Source organism: Atractosteus spatula, chromosome 12 (genome assembly GCF_055471065.1).
Source record: "Atractosteus spatula isolate fAtrSpa1 chromosome 12, fAtrSpa1.hap1, whole genome shotgun sequence".
In the NCBI taxonomy this organism is placed as follows: Eukaryota; Metazoa; Chordata; class Actinopteri; order Semionotiformes; family Lepisosteidae; genus Atractosteus; species Atractosteus spatula.
Window position 1 is genome coordinate 22456690 of NC_142717.1, and position 16623 is coordinate 22473312.

Sequence of the window (16623 nt, forward strand, 5' to 3'; positions counted from 1 at the left end):
CGTGAGGGAACTTTAACTAGTGAAGGGAGAGGAATGTGGTTCGATATTAGGTTCAGGAGGGAGAAGCTGTGGAATCTGGTGCCTGTGAGAATCTGGTGAGTTCAGTTAGGAATGAGATTGTGAAACAGTGGGTTTGGAAATGTACTGTAATGGCGTTTGTGCGGGGCGTGACAGGAGCTTCTTCAGGGAAATTAAGGATCTCAGAAAACCTTGTAGACTTTAACCTGCTCAGAAGCCCCTATATCACAATTACATCTCTATATACTGTAACTACATCACTTCACTACATAACTACATTACATCACATCACAATCAAACAATTACATCACTACACTGCCCTCGCCTGCTGGCAATAAATAGTGGTGCACTTGGTATGTTCAGAGACTGTGCTGTATTTACAACACATGCTTAACATCTGTCCATCCATTTTCTAACCACTTTATCCAATACTGGCTCACAGGGGAGGCAGAGCCGATTCCGGCTAGCCAGAGTCTACTCTGGCAAGAAACAGACATAAGGATGGATACACCCTGGATGAAATGCCAGGGCACACACAGACACAAGCACACACATACTCACACTAGGGCCGATTTTCCCTGAAGCCAAAAAACCTACCATTATGTCTTTGGACTGTGGGAGGAACCTTGAGCCCCTCTCAGAATCCCACACACGTGGGAAAAACATACAAACTCCATGCAGATAGCACCCCAGGAAATGAACCCAGGACCCCAGCGTTGTGAATCGGTAATCCTAACCACTGCACCACCATGTTGCCCACACCTGTTTTACATTATAATACTAATTAATGTACAGTACATATTTGGGATATACAATTGCCTATATTATGAATTGTTTTTTTCCCTCATTATTAGAAAGAGTAACAATTCTTTGGCTGTATAATGTTAGTGAGTAACATCTGTAAAATTGTAGCTTCTAGTTTCAGGCTCATGTACAAAGAGGGAGGGTAGTGTGGGAGTCAGGAATAATGGAAGCTATAATTAAAGACTTCTTTCAAGACCTACCCAATATTTGAGAAGATGAAATCCTGTAATCTTTTATATTTGGAAAATTTCAACATAGTACAATTCCCCTTGCATAAAATTGTCTTAATTATTTTGAACAGATGATGAGTAATAGAATTATTTTCTAAACATTTTGTTTTTCGTTGAAAAATAAGTTTGTTTTAGATTGGTGTCACAGGGCAGACGATTGACTGCAGAGATGACTAAGCATCCTAAGGAGAATGAAAAGGCCTTTTAATGATAAATGGGTTTAGAGGGTTTGGCTGACAGCTGAAAGCAAGAGTCAAGATGAGGCAAGTTTTTGTTTCGCAGGTTTAGTGAACACCTGTAGGTAATGCTAGATAATTTTATCAGCCAGACAAGACTGAGTGATGATTGTGCGCAAAATATATCTGCACTGGTAACAAATGTATTTTCACATCAAAAATATAAACATGAAGGAGTGGGAATTAACAGTCATTTGCATACTATAAGTTTAAGGTATTTTTACTAGAAAAGAGAGCAAAACCCCAATTAAAGCAGAAACAGCAACAAAAAAGAAACAGAGAACTCCCTGGTGAACTAAAGCTAAGTAAAACGTAATCTCATTATTTCTTTATAATATTTTTTATAATAGACTGGAACAATCCATCATTATTGACTTGTATAGCGCCTATGGAATTAAAGAAGAGGAACTACAGCATTAATTCAGGATTTTATAAATTCCAAGCTAAGTTAACTGAGTACAAATTCTCATTCAGAGTGGTGGCCTGGAGACCAATTTATACTGCAGGGCACTTACTGCAGTACAATACTTCACTCCCACCCAGACTTCCAGCCTCCTGCTCAGGATTTAAGCCAATCTCTCCAGTCTGGAGTCCAGAGAGCCCTGACCGTTATTTCATGCCATGTGCCTGTAGTTAGTTTAATGCAATAAAGTGAGCAATTTGCAATATGGTTGTGATGAATAACAGTATGTTACAGTATGTGTTAGTCGTCATTGTGTGACCAGTGACTCAGATCATCATGGTGTACTGTATCCCCATAGGGACTTCTTTTCACCCGCTGTGTATTCTCTGCTCCTGTGGGTTTCGCAGGTGAGGGAGTGGCCAATTGGAGAGAGAGGCCTGCTTTACGACCGTATCTGGATGGTGGTGAATATGAACGGAGTGTGCCTAAGCCAGAAGCAGGAGCCAAAGCTATGTCTCATCCGGCCGCACATCAGTCTACAGCACAGCAAGCTGTCTTTGAGCGCAGAAGGTCAGGCACAGCTCCATGGCAACAGAGCCAGGGAAAGCGCCCTACTTCAGTGTCAAAGCACTGAAGGCCTGCTGAGGTTGTACATTGCCCTGTTGTATAACCCAGCATCTTCTCAGAACCTTCAGCAGCTCATTGCAAATGGCATATCTGAAAAAATACAAAATACATTCAGACTAACAGGGGGTTTATCAGATTCAGCACCCTGGCACCCGAATCATTGTTTCAAATGGAATATAGATCTTGACCCGATATCTGAAGAGATAGCCTTTTTATTAAAAATGAACAATAGAGGTTTTCTTAACAAGTAACAATTAAACATGTAATAAAGCTAAAAGTGAAACACGATGTGTTTCAAAAGCTCTGTCACTAAATCTTGATCAAAAGTTTTGGAAATGTGTTGATTTTCTCATTGAATTGTGAAAGGAAATTTAAAATTCAAATCCTGTTCAGAACACCGAACCCAGTTTCTAGGTATCTCTGTTTACATTAATAATGCTTGTAAAGTAAACAAATTACACAAAACTTTGTGTGGAATTTATACCACCTTATATAGTTGCTGTTATATCATTGCTATTGTATCTGAATGAGAATACATAATTCTCTGCACTGATAGCCTTGAAGATCACTGGACTAAAAAGCAGACTTCAAGATGCCCATTCTGTTCTCTCAGCCATCGTTGCCTATAATTTAGCACCATCTTCTGGAGCACTGGGAAAACTGAATGCCTATTTCATTTGGGAAACTGAATCAACTTATAAAGTCTGAGTAAAGTAATGGAATAAACAGAAGTAATTATATAATTAGCATCGTTATTAGTTTTAGATTTTGTTCAGATAAGAAGCCTGTTCAATCAGAGTCAAAGTGAAAACCTGTATTTAACCTCGGATAAGTACAGTATGTATTGACACCAAAGTCTTTAACAGAAGGTGAAACCTGAATTTGGTATTTAACTAAACTGACAGTTGGCTAATGAACAGTGCTTTCACCCTCTCTTTCAGGAATGAGTATGATATCAGTTCCCCTGGAAGGCAGTAGCCAGGAAAAGCAGACTGTGCAGGTGTGTCAGACCAAAGTCTGTGGAGACAGGTGAGACCTCGATATTGTCATCTTCATAAAATAAAAGCCCAAGCTTTATCAGTTTTTTCAATCTGTAATGGGGTGCTAAAGGTTAACCTAATTTAAACATTCTGCCTTCAATTTCCATTAATCTGTTGCCTGTCACTACTACTGAGCTCAGTGTTCTGACTGAAAGGTACTACATAAGAATAAATTTGATTGATACAGATACTGGGTAATATCCTTGTTAAACTAATTCAGGAAAGCAATTACAGGACAGATTTTAGGTCAATAGTCACATTTGTCTTCATTTTGTAAAGGCTGAATTTCTTAAATTGGGTTTTAAACTTTGTAAACTTGTTTTGGTTCAGTAAATGGTATTGTTTCTTCACCAGGGTGCAGACAGTAGACTGTGGAGATGAGGTAGCAGGTTGGCTATCTGAATTCGTGGGAAAAACGTGTCGGCTCATCAGGCAGAGGGCTGACTTCTCTAGAAATGTAAAGAAAGGCCATTTGCAAGGTAAGAAAAACAGTGAGCTCTCCCCTTTTCTTGTCTACTCTTAGCTGGAAAGCTAAGGTATGGGCAGTGATTCAGGAAAATATAGAAGTAGCAAGAGGTTTCTGGTTAATGTTGTGACTCTGCACCTGAATCGCTATTTACTATCCTGTACAAGTACAAGTTCTAAAATCTGTGTGCTTATTGTTAAATGGCTGAATCTGTATCTTATCTTAATGCAATATTGCGCAATTTTCTGTTGCCTCCTGGTCAATATAATGGAGTGGTTACTGTAACAGCAATCACCCAGACTGACTTGTTAAGCTTATTCTACAGCCTTGACTGTTTGTATACCTGACAGAGTCTAGTTCTTTTAATGTAGAGACAGAACATCTTTCTCTTAAACAGAGGCTTGGTTTGTTGTCAAGAAGAGTAAGTACGTTTTCTGTTACTTCCAGGGGAATCACGCACCTCACTTTCACTAGTGAATGAAGCGCAGTACCTGATGATCAACAGAGCTAGCATCCAGCTACTTCAGGACCACATCACCAGCAGGTAAGTACCCAGTCTGATACAGACTTCTGTAGACCTGCATACATGCTATGCTGATCCTAAGAAACTAGTAAACATTATTATCAACTCATACACTTGAGCAGCCAGAGGAAATGATTTGCAGACGAGGCTTTTGCAATGTGTGCATACAGCCGTACAGGGTTTATATAAGAACAACCTGTGACTTTTTTAATAATATAAGAAATACAAATCAGGGGTGGTCATTCAACCCATCTACACATTTGGGTGCTAACTGTTAATTGATCCAATTCACAAAATTGTCTTCAACAGGGTGGTTCAGTAGCTTGTTCAAGAATCCCACATTCTTTTATGTGAAGAAAGGCCTCATGTTCTCAGATTTAAATGCACTTTTAAATGCAACATAGATTCCCAGTCTATGCCTTCAGGTTCATGTTTTCCTTCTGATCCTTAAGAAAAGAGTTAATTTTATTGAAGATTTTGAATACTTGAAACAAGTATTCTTGTCATTTTTTCTAAGACTAAAGAGTTTAGTTCTTTAAGCTCTTCGTGTAGGAAAATAATTTAAGACCAATAGAGTGTTTGGGTGTTCTGCTATGGATTAATTCCAAAGCAGCAATATCTTTTTTGCAATGTGCTTATCAAAATTGTATGCAATATTGTAAATATCGTGGGTCTTTTTTTACCCACAATGTCTAGAAGATGTAAATAATAAAAAAAACCTCAAACTCCTTCAGAAGAAGTTTCATCAAGCTCAGTGTTTCTTTTTTATCTACAGTTCATGTTTTTGCATGTTATATTCTGCAGTTACCTACATTAAATGTCTTCTGCACATTTATCTGATCTTTAATTTCAAGTCTTTTTGAATTTTCTTTGCAGGTTTTTACAGTTTTTGCTGTAGAATGTATTTTTCGTATTAATATCTGTCTTATATTACACCCAGGAGTTTCAAGAGTTTTGTCTGAACCTTCATTTTGATTTGCACTCTCTGCAGCTTACTTTCTCTTATGTAATAGAGCAATATATAAAATATATAGAGCTCTGTTAAAGTGTCCTGCTTTTATTGATGCAGGAGGTTTATACAGAGGAGGAGAGGAGAATTGATTGCCTCATCCATTTTTTTATTATCTCTGCATGTTACAGAAGTGACTCCAGTACCTGCCTGCAGTTCAACACAGAGCTGCTTATTGAGCGTTTCCGTGCCAACCTAGTGGTATCTGGGAAGGAGCCCTTTGAGGAAGATAATTGGACAAAGGTGACAGTAGGCCAAACCCCTTTTCAGGTGAGATAGTTTTTGAGCAACTTCTTCTTTTAGGCAGAAGCAGGACGACATTGATGGAAGTGAGGACAGGTGAAGGAATGAGCAGATAGCAGGTCAGAATAAACAAATACACTAAGTCACTTTTTCTGGTTTTGTGTTTTTCAGGTTGTGGGACAGTGCAATCGTTGTCAGATGATTGGAATTGACCAGAAAACTGGAGACAGAAGTAGGGAGCCTCTCTTGTCTCTGCCTGGCTGCCACAGTGGGAAGGTCAGGAAAATAAAGTCATTTTTTGTCTTATATGGGGAACCATGGTAGCACAGTGGTTAGCATTGCTGCCTTGTAGCACAATGGATTGGATGTCAGTCCATCACATGGTATACACAGACAAGAACACACACACACTTACACCAGGACCAGTTTTCCTGAAAACTACCAGTATGTCTTTAGACTGAAGAAGGAAAAACATAGAAACTCCATGCAGGTAGCACCCCAGGGATTGAACCCATGGCCCTGTCACTGCAGGTCAGTAAGTCTAACTATTGTCCCATCATGCTGCCAATTTTTTAAAAATTTGAATTTATTGGAGGATTAAAATAAATTCCTTATTTTGTATAAACATCTATTTTCTATTTTCCTAATGTCTTTATTAGTTCCATGTTATAGGTCATAGGTCACTAGGTCTGAAGAAAAATGATTGCTTTTCATTCCAAATGAGAAATGACAAAATTATTTGAACCGTTTATTTGTCAAGCCAAACATGATGTTTAACCACAAATTGAAGACAAATAAAATACCTGATTGATTGTGGGTCTTCAGGAATTATGAACCTGTACATAGTCTGCAGCAAATGTAAGTGCACAGTTTTGGAATGAACCAAAAAAATAATTATTTATGCTCCATTCCCTGATATTGCTGGTTGTCATGTAAGTGGTGACATCATTTCATTTTCTATTTTTGCATCGTGTTTTCTTGAGGCACCATCCTCTAAGTGACAGCATTTAATGATTTATTAATGTGGAAGTAGTTTTGCTGATGGATTTTATTCCAACAGCAACCACACAGGAAATTAGATGCTAGGTCTTAGCGTGTCTACCAGATAAACATTTCCCATTATTGAGCATTAGTTAGTAAACAGAGATGATTTATTTGATAATTGAGGTGTTTATTTAGTCAGTGGTATATTGATAGAATTCATTAAACAATATCAGCAACCTTTTACATTATGCATGGAACTGTTTCAATTAAATCATTTACATCGATCATTTAATCTGTCTCTGCCAATGAAAATAGACATTTTGCAAGCAAATCAGTATGTCTTATTTTCTCCTATGAAGCACATCTTCCAGTTACCGCAAGGTAATTAAATAGTTTTCTGAGGCAGTCAGGATTGAACATTAACAGTTACATCAAATATTTATTTTGCCAGGTAAGACCAATTATTATAATGAAGACTTATTTTCAGTATGCTATAATATGTTTAGTGATGGTTCATACTTTGAAATGTTGAAGGACTGGTAGGTTTGCAGTCTTATCAGAAATCAAGAATACAAATAACTTAAGAGCTGGAATTCTTCAATGTTGATATAGTCACTAGAACTGAACATGGCTGTCCCTTTGACATAAAATGACCCTTAAGCAATGCAATTATATAAATTAAGCTAGTATTACTCATAAATTTTTTTGTTTTACAAAATATCTAAACATTATCAAAATTCTAATTGGCTGGAAGATGATTTTTCAGATGCCGCCCTACACCATGCCATTGGTAGTTTCTATTAAAAATGCATTTTGTTTTTCAGAAAATTGTAATGCCATTTTGCTCAACATTTACTCGAGTAACTCCTGACTCTGAATAACTAAATTTTTCCTTATGTTTATACTCAGTGCAGTATCCTACCAAAAGCACAGATCTTCACTGTCTTAAACTCAGTCAAAAGGTATTGTTACAAATTGTCACAAAAATGTAGTGAAAACGGAAGCATAGCCTAGGTACAATTTGAGGCATGAGTGAAATGGCTTGATAATTCAATATATTCTGCAGCACAGATCTGGCAATAAAATAACAAAATCAGAGTCAAAATTTGATAGAAACAAATATTTGTTAGAAATAATAATAGAAAACATTTACACAACACACCACATTGAATGATTACATGCTATACTGTATATGTACAGAAACTATGCATTTCTGAATCCTGCATTCTAAAGATGCATAAACCTCCTGTAACCCAATAAACACTGTGCACCTAAAAAGACCAAAAGGAGAAAAAAATTGTAAAAGAATATGATTCAGAACTAAATCTCTCTTCCTACAACAGGGATGTTCAAAAGTAAACAGGAACCCATCCCTCGATTCTAGAAATGCATCACGAAATTAGGAAAGAACATTTTTTGGTCTAAGGATTCCACTGCACAGGAAATCAGAATTTCCTCAAATAAACAAAACAGTAAAGCTTGAAAATTATGTTAAGATTATGTAACTGGATTCTGGTCTCCAAACCTGATCAGAACAAGTTCCTCCATGCATGGCACAAGCTTTGAGGTGGAAGCAGAGGATGGTGTTATTTATTTTCTCCATGTCTTCTACTGTGTTTCTACTTCCTTCTGCTTCTTGTCTTTTCTTCTTTCTCTCTTATGTTGTGTTCCATGGCCGCTGAATGCTTAGATAATTTACCATGAAGTAAATTAGCCAGAGTAAACCAACAGAACCCCCTATGTGCTTATCTGCCTCTTTGCCCACCTGGAACTAGGCAAACTCCTCGAATGCTACCCAGTGTCTTAGGCTTTCTGACTTAGGCCTGAGTAGCACAATCAGAATGTGAAAAGCAAACATTAAGACTTTGATGCCACTAGCTCATGACAGCATGTAACTTAGAAGTGGATAAAGCAGACCTCTGTTTTAATGTACACAACATAAACCTATTGTCACGCTCTCACATAATCAGTCACATAATTCAGATAAATGCCGCCGTATTCCCACAACCCCTGTCAATCAGACACCAGCCCGGTCCAATTCCCGAATACGACAACGCACAAGCTAATCATCCTATCATCTCTCTCGCTTCTCACCGAACCTGCTATTTAAACCTCCTCAACCTTCACTTCAACGCTTGGTATTAAACAGTCTACTGTTTTATTGAGCTCTTCACCTTCGAAACCTTTGCAAGCCCTTTCTTCAAGCCTCCTGGAAACGTCACCGATTGCCGATCTGACTCCGTCTTCGTCTCGCCCGTTGGATTTGTTCGCACCCTCTTGAATAACGACGCTGCCTGCCTACCCGACTCCGACTTTGACTTGCACTACTGGACTCGTTTGCTATCCGACCTGCATAGGGTTCTTCACACCACTTGTCACATCTATACCTTAAAAAATTAAATCAGTTAATTAATTTGTTTTTTGAGGTTTAAAAAAGCTGATATTTCAGTATTGTGTTGGGCCTCCAAATACTGAAGAACAGAAGGAGGGGCAGAGGGAGGTAAACATTAAGAATCAAATCAAGCTTTGAAGAATTAACAGAAGGAAAAAGTGCAGAGGTAGTTACAGACTGTTACTGAAAGCATGTGAACACAGTAAATTGTTTCATATAGGAGACTAAGTGTTCCCAGCAGGAATTATGTCTGATTTATTCACAACAACTACTTCAAAGCTACTTTGCTCATGGTTTTTGTCTTTGAAGCTGAGCAGCTTGAGTGATACAGCAGCCACCTCTTTCTGAATAAAATATAGGGAAATGCTGCAGAGCTCCAGCAATCTGCTCAGAATCACAATGCTTAAGAAAATAAAAAATGCATATTTATACAAAGTGTGTTCATAGATTTTGTCTCCGAATGAAATGTGTTAAATCTATGTACATTTTAAAAATGTACTTTGGGACTGGTGTCCTATCCAGGGTGTACCCTGCCTTATGCTCACTGTGTGCCGGTTAGGCTTTAGGTCAGTACAATTCTGTATTGGACTAAGCAGTCATTGAAAACAGATGGATTATACTTTAGCCATGTAATTAGAAAAATAAAACCCATTGATTACTGGACAGGCTGGTTCAATATTGTGAGGCACGGAAGGAACTTTACAGAAAAAAACTAAACTAATATATAGGTGTAAGGAATTGATTATGCCCGTGCAGGAGTTGGCTGTGGGTCCATGTCTTGTTTTAAGCTTTAGTATTAAAGTCATTTAACTGTGTTCTCAGGATGAGGGAATGAAAACTTCAGTGGGTAAACCATGCACAATGTTTTTATTGAAGAAAAAAGTGTCCTCTTTATAAACAGTTAAAAAATAGTAAGCCTTGTATTTGGAATATTGTTTGGGTATTATTGACATTGCTATTCAGTGGTTCAAATCATATTTTTCCAATTGAAAGCTAAGTATATCTATGGGTAAATGAATAATCCTAGTTTGTTATCCATAGGTGTTCTAAGACATCCAGTTTTTATCATGTACAGGTATTGGACAAGATACACCAGAGTAAGGTCCCTTAATTGGACGTCTGGCCACCAAATGCAGCCAATATATACACGTCATGGCAACGTAGAGCAGATGTGCCATTATTGGAATGCACAAGGTTTTTTAATGGCATGTGCAATAAATATCTAATAAACCATAAAGAAATTAAGTTAAAAAACTGTAAAAACTATGCTTGATAGTTCTGTAATTCTCTACATCATGCTACCCAACAAAAGCTCTTTGGCACAGGAAAAATGATTCACTTGGTGTCACGAAGCGTTTTTCAGGACCCTACGCAGACAGCAGAATCCAGAGGGGAGTGAAACAATCAAGGGGAAAGAAGACTAGGATCAGGGCTGGAAGAAGAACAGGGGGGCATGTCCACGGTATGCTGCTGCTCGGTGGGTGTGATCCAAGGCAAACAAGTCCAAAGGGAGTCCGTAGGGAAATCCAGTGTGGGCAAAAGTCCAGAGCCAGGTAATCCAATCCAAGACAGACATGAGAGAAGTTAAAAGCTGGAGCAGGATCCGGTGAAGGATCAGGGGAATAAAAAAGGGGTAACGGGGCCAGGCTATCCCAGCCCCAGACCCAGATGGTCAGGACGCCGTCGGGCCACTCCTGGACCCGCTGGTAGGCGGGCTTCTGGGCGTCCATCTTCCAAAGCTGAGCCTGGAATGGTGGGAGCATCTGGCTTTTGTAGGGAAGGGCAGGAACAGGAGGCAGGTGCAAAAAATCAAGAGAAACATGAAAGAGCTAGAGCGTCCTTAAGAGGAGGGACTTACGATCGTGACACTTGGTTTATTTAGTGGGGCTAGCCTGTTGTTTTCAAAGGAGAGTTCACAATCCGTGCAGGTGATAGCACTATTCAAACTTAAGTGTACAGTCAAATATATAAAATATAAATATATAAAAGGTGTTTTTCTTAGTTGTTCAGATGTTTTGTTTGATTGTTTACCCAACAAAGAGACAATCATCTCAAGAATTAAGGACTTAGAGTATCCGTGTCTCTGAGATCGGTGGAGAGAAACAGTACTGTAAGTGAAATAGCTGAAAACATTAACAAACAACAGACGCACAGGCAGTTTCAAACTCTGCTTCAGGAGATGGAAAGTGCATACAGGGACATTCTGCTTCACAGCAATGTTTGGTGGCTAAGCCAAGGGAATGTTTGGCATGTTTTGTTTGATGTCTTGATGCAATCAAGATCTTTTTGTAAGAAAAAGGTCAAACCTACCCTAAACTATACAATGAAAAATGGGTTGCAAAACTAATATTTCTAGCCAACATATGCGGTTCGTTGGTGTAATAGCTTAGGTGTGTGCCTTGCATGCTGGAGGTCGGGGGTTTGAACTCAGCTTTCGCCATGGGTTTGGGGGCAGAGCGGTCACACTGTGGCTGAAAGGTTGCCGGTTCAAATCCTGTGGCTGGTAGAGAAATCCTACTCTGTTGGGCCCTTGAGCAAGGCTGATCCTATACTATGAGCCCAGGCTTCTCTTCCTGTCTGGGTGTCTCATGGAGAGCAAGCTGGGGTATGTGAAAAGACAAATTCTTAATGCAAGAAATTGTATACCACCTCTGTCTGAAGAGTACAGATCAAACTGTTATGGGACTTTTCAAAATGTGGACACCTCAGCTTTTCACAGTTTCCAACATCTTAAGGATTGTTTAAAGATTAAAGATTGCTGGATCTTAAGGATTCAAAATGATCACAGCATCTCTATCATCACCTGTTGAAAGCCCCTGCCAATAAAATTGATTGTTTGAAGAAAGTGACATATTCACTGCTCTCAGTATTAAGATCAAAATACCTCTGTGAAGAGTTATTTTCACAAATTAAGTCAGATCTGTGTGCTTCCTGTAGCCGGTTAACAAGTTAACACTCAAGTTTGTGAGATGCTTATTGTGTACAGCTGCAAGCCTGAGATATGAGAACTCAGCAAAGGAAAGCAAGGGCAAGTATCACACAAAATGGTAAGAAGTATTAATGTATTGATTTTAATTTTATAAAAATATATGTAGGGCTATAATTGACATTAAAAATTGTATCAGTGGCTTGCAAATCTGTAAAAACAAGTGCATGAGCTAACCCCTTCTGAAAGGTTACTGACCCCTGGCATAGAGTCTGTCAACATCTGGAATTCTGCAGAAGGGATGCAACACCAATCTTCCATGAGAAAGTCAATCAACTCGTGCCTAACTGATGGATGTAGAATATATGATAACTTTAGTATCATGCTCATTAAACCATTGAGCAACCGCACATACTCTGTGGATGGGCGCATTGTCATCCTGGAAATCACCTTTCCGGGCAGAAAAGAAATGATGCGACATGTAGCCATGTCAGGAAACCTGGTCAGGAAAATGTGCTCTTCAACATTGCAGACCCACTAGAACCCTTCTCTGTTGAAACCAATCACTCATGGCTGTGGAGTTCTTTAGGATGGTGCCACTCATGTCCGTTTCTTAAAAACACATTGATGGATAATATTACATTTCTCTATTGCTCTGTAGTCCATTGCCTGTGTCTTTGCATCGCATCTCACAATCGTGCATTGCCAAATGTGATGAGTGTTTTGTGCAATGCAACCAGACAATCACTCATTCTCAGTGGGCCGTTTATAATCCAGCTGGCTGCTGGATTCCCCAGGTTGAAATTAGCAGTCAGTTAATTTGCAGTTGCTTGCCAGTCTTGCCTTGCACTTTAAATTCATGCACAAATATCACAATCCTGGAGTGTGCGCTTCCACTATTGTTTCTTGCTAATGCTCCTGCCACACACATCCTAACAATCACTTCTCTTTCAAAGTCACTGAGGTCTCATCTTATAGCCATGCTAGTTACAAATGTTAGCAACCAAGCTTGTCAAATATTTTATACATGACCTTTCATTAATGCATCCACCTGTGTCAAAAGCCTCTAATTTCCATATACTTTGCATCCCTTACTTACACAGGTGTTTCCATTTATTTGTCGACTACTTACATGTTCTGCTGACTTGACTGGTAATAGACTGCACACGTTTATGCTCCTGAACAGACTACCACTGATATGAAGGTGGCCATCTTTGCACTGATATAAAAGTTAAAATAATCTTCAATCAATTTAAAATTTGTGAGACAGATTTGAAAATCCATCCTTGACAGACACGACAAAAGTTAAGAGCGGGATCAGGTGCAGGGATTGCGAAATAAAAAGGGGTAACACGGCCAGGCAATCTAAGCCCCAGACCCAGATGGTCAGGACACCGTTGTGAAGCCTATGCCGTCGGACCACTGCTGGACCTGCTGGTAGTCGGGCTTCCGGGCGTCCATCTTCCAAAGCTGAGCCCAGAATGGTGGGAGCGTCTGGCTTTTAAAGGGAAGGGCTAGAACAGGAGGCAGGTGTAAAAAATCAAGAGAAACAAGAAAGAGCCAGGGCGCCCTTAAGAGGAGGGACTTACAATTGTGACAATGTTTTTATGTATCCATTCTGGAAATCCTGGTCACCGTTGGTTAGTGACATGACACAGCTCAAACTCACCTCAACCTTGCTTGGTTGATTGAACCACTTGGGACACTCTATTTGTGATAAAACTGAGGAAATGTTGCTTGGCGTTCCTCATCAAGTGAGGCACAGATCAGATCAGGAATCTAGGTGTGTTTTTTGAACTTCTGAGTCTTATATCTGATTCCAAAGTAGCTTTTTCACAGGTCTGCATCTCAAAGCTTCAAAGTTAAATTGAGAGAAGTTGGTGCATACCTTTAGAGCAAACTACTGTAAAACTTTGTTTGCTAGTGCTTCCAAGGCTGCAATACGTAAGGTGAAATATATTCAATACTCTGTTGCTTATGTTTTAGCTGGTTCTGAATTAGCCACACAAATTTCACAGAATCTGACTTTTCTGCATTGTGTTACTCTTACAAGCAGGCTTGATTTTTAATTCATCCATCCATTTTCTAACATAAACCACCACCATAACATATTTATCCAATTCAGGATCTCAGTGGAGCCAGAACCTATCCTAGCAAGCAACTGGCACAAGGCAGGATACACCCTGGACAGGACGTCAGTACATCACCCTGGATGGGACGCCGGGCCAGCACACACAGACAAGGGCCATTATTCACAAAAGCCAATTAATCTACCAGTATGGCTTTGGACTCTGGTAGGAAGCCAGGACACATGGAGGAAATCCACAAACATGGGGGAAACAGACAAACACCATACAAATAGCACCCCAGGAATTGAACATGGGGCCCTGTGCTGTGAGGTAGCAGCGCTCACCACTTCACCACTGTGCCACACTGTGGTTTTTAATACTTATTTTTTAAAACAAAATGTTTTTAATCGTCTAGGTTTAAGCTATATCACTGAGCTATTATATTAGTATATGCCAAGTTCCCACACATAATCAGTGTTTTACAAACTCAGGTTTGTTAGCATTTTCCACTCTGAAACAATCTTCTCGAGCAATCAAGAAATACAAAACTACTGATACTGATGTCCTGATATTGTCTCCTGGTTGTGTTACGTGTAATGCCTGCTTTTATCTTCAGCTAAAATGTGTATTGTTTTTGGCTGATTTTTTATGCTTTGGCTTGCTTTTATTTATGTGTCTGATTCTAATATTTTATGCTTTTGCATTATTTTAATGCTTTAGACAATTTAGATGAGCAAAAAAAAAAATACAGTAAGTACATGCAGTTCAAAAGGTAGAATTTAAATCAAAAGATATTACTTTAGAATCGTGCAATGCACTAGTAAGAGCTTGTTTAGAAAATTCTATACAATTGTTGTCACCACAATGCCAAAAATATTTTAAAAAATCCTCAGGAAACAAAATAAACTAGGTTATGTACCAGGGATTAATAGAGTTTTGTACTCTAACATAGTACAATAAATTAAACTTCAGCCTCACGCAGAGAAAACTTATATATTATTATATTCAAAATCCTTGGAGGCATTGAGAAAGTCAAAACTATGACTTCTTTAGAATTAACAGTGAAACATGAACCAAAGGACACAAGTGGAAACTAAGGGTAAGTGCATTTAAAACAGAACAGAAGGCACTTCTTTGCAAATACAGTGGTGTCTGGAACCTGACATTGAAACTGATATCATTGCTTCTTTCAAGAAATGACTAGATGAGATCTTTACATCACTTAGCAACTAGTGGCAAAATGAACTAGAGATGCCAAATGTTGCCGTCTCATTTGCAAGTTCAGTTCAATTCAAAATACTTTATTCATTCCAGGAGGGCAATTTAAATGCATCATGTCTTAAACTTTCCAGCACTTTGAGATGCTCTCTGTTTATGGACCGTAAAAAATAAATATTATTTTATTTAAAATAAGCATAAATTGGAATGGGAATGAAACACATAATTTTTTTAATATAATGTAGATGTATAAAAATGTTTGTATATGCCAAGGCCTTTGTTTCAAATGTCCTTTGTCACAATGTCAATTCTGTTTTTTCAAGCTGAGTCTTATGTTTTCAGTAATACATGACAAGTTACTGTACCATCGACAGTTCAGGCATACCTATTTTGAACAGGGATGTTCAGATTTCTACCAATGTGGCACTGGGGGGAAAATATTGTATAGAATTACCCAGTTATTTTTTTAATCTGTGTTATGCTGCCCTCTTGAGTTTGATGTTGTAATTGGCTTCTGTCCAGGTTTTGTCAGACTTTTGTTTTAATCCTGAGGCATTAAACCCAAGGCAGTCAAAAAAAATCCTTGTGTCCAAGAAGTGAAGAAAACATTAGAGAGATGGCAAAGCTGAAATGTCCAGTCTTGGTCCTGCAGAGCCAGTGCGTCTGCAGTCTTTTCAGATCTCTTTAAAGCACCAGCACCTGGGAGATGCTGTTAAACAAAATCAATAATGACTTGATTCAAGTCATTGAGAGCCCAGATGGACAGATATAGATACATAAGATTTCCTGAACTAGGATTAGAGACTACTGCTCCAAAGACCTGTGGAGGCTATTGCTGTTGTGTAAGAAAAAGATATCCAAAAATCAAATACATCTGTTATCTCAACATGTTTATCAAAACACCTTGAATACCTCAATACACTTCCTGTTTTTTAAATTTTCCAATTAAATGTTTGATGTACTCCAGAACAACTTTGCAAGTTTTTCAAAGACACTAGTAATGTCTAAGATTTTCTGAGCCTCACTAGAGAAATTTTTGTCCTCTGTTCAATTCACATTACTATTTTAAGTGTGCATTGGAGGTGTTATTAACAAAAGAGCTAGTTACGTAATCATTAAAGGTTTAGTTAAATATAATTACAGTCAGTTCTGACACCAGCTTCCAGTTGTAGAGAGGAAGTTCCTTTCTAAAAGGGGCACCAATTAATATAACAATTCTTAAGACCCGTGTCATATAATGATATTTATTGTTACATAGGTAAAAATGTTATGATAAACTGTAAGAAGCACAGCAGCTATATTTTATTGTACCACACATCTGCAGGGAGAATGTGGTTTGTCCTGGAACTATTTGCACCAAAACTGCTTTGTAAAGGCTGCAGCTGAAGAATAAGAATGAGTCTGCTTGAAGCTCTGAATCCTAAATAGTACATCA

General features: G+C 38.5%; 1 protein-coding gene across 1 annotated transcript in view; it reads left to right on the forward strand.

Annotated features, from left to right (window-relative positions):
- The window catches only part of mocos (molybdenum cofactor sulfurase), a 221234-nt gene that overhangs the window by 203453 nt on the left and 1158 nt on the right, over window positions 1-16623 (forward strand). Inside the window, exons 9-14 of the mRNA XM_088929593.1 lie at window positions 2099-2261; window positions 3260-3347; window positions 3713-3837; window positions 4272-4368; window positions 5488-5626; window positions 5771-5875. Of these exons, the coding sequence (XP_088785719.1) occupies window positions 2099-2261; window positions 3260-3347; window positions 3713-3837; window positions 4272-4368; window positions 5488-5626; window positions 5771-5875 (717 nt within the window). The remainder of the gene's footprint in view (window positions 1-2098; window positions 2262-3259; window positions 3348-3712; window positions 3838-4271; window positions 4369-5487; window positions 5627-5770; window positions 5876-16623) is intronic.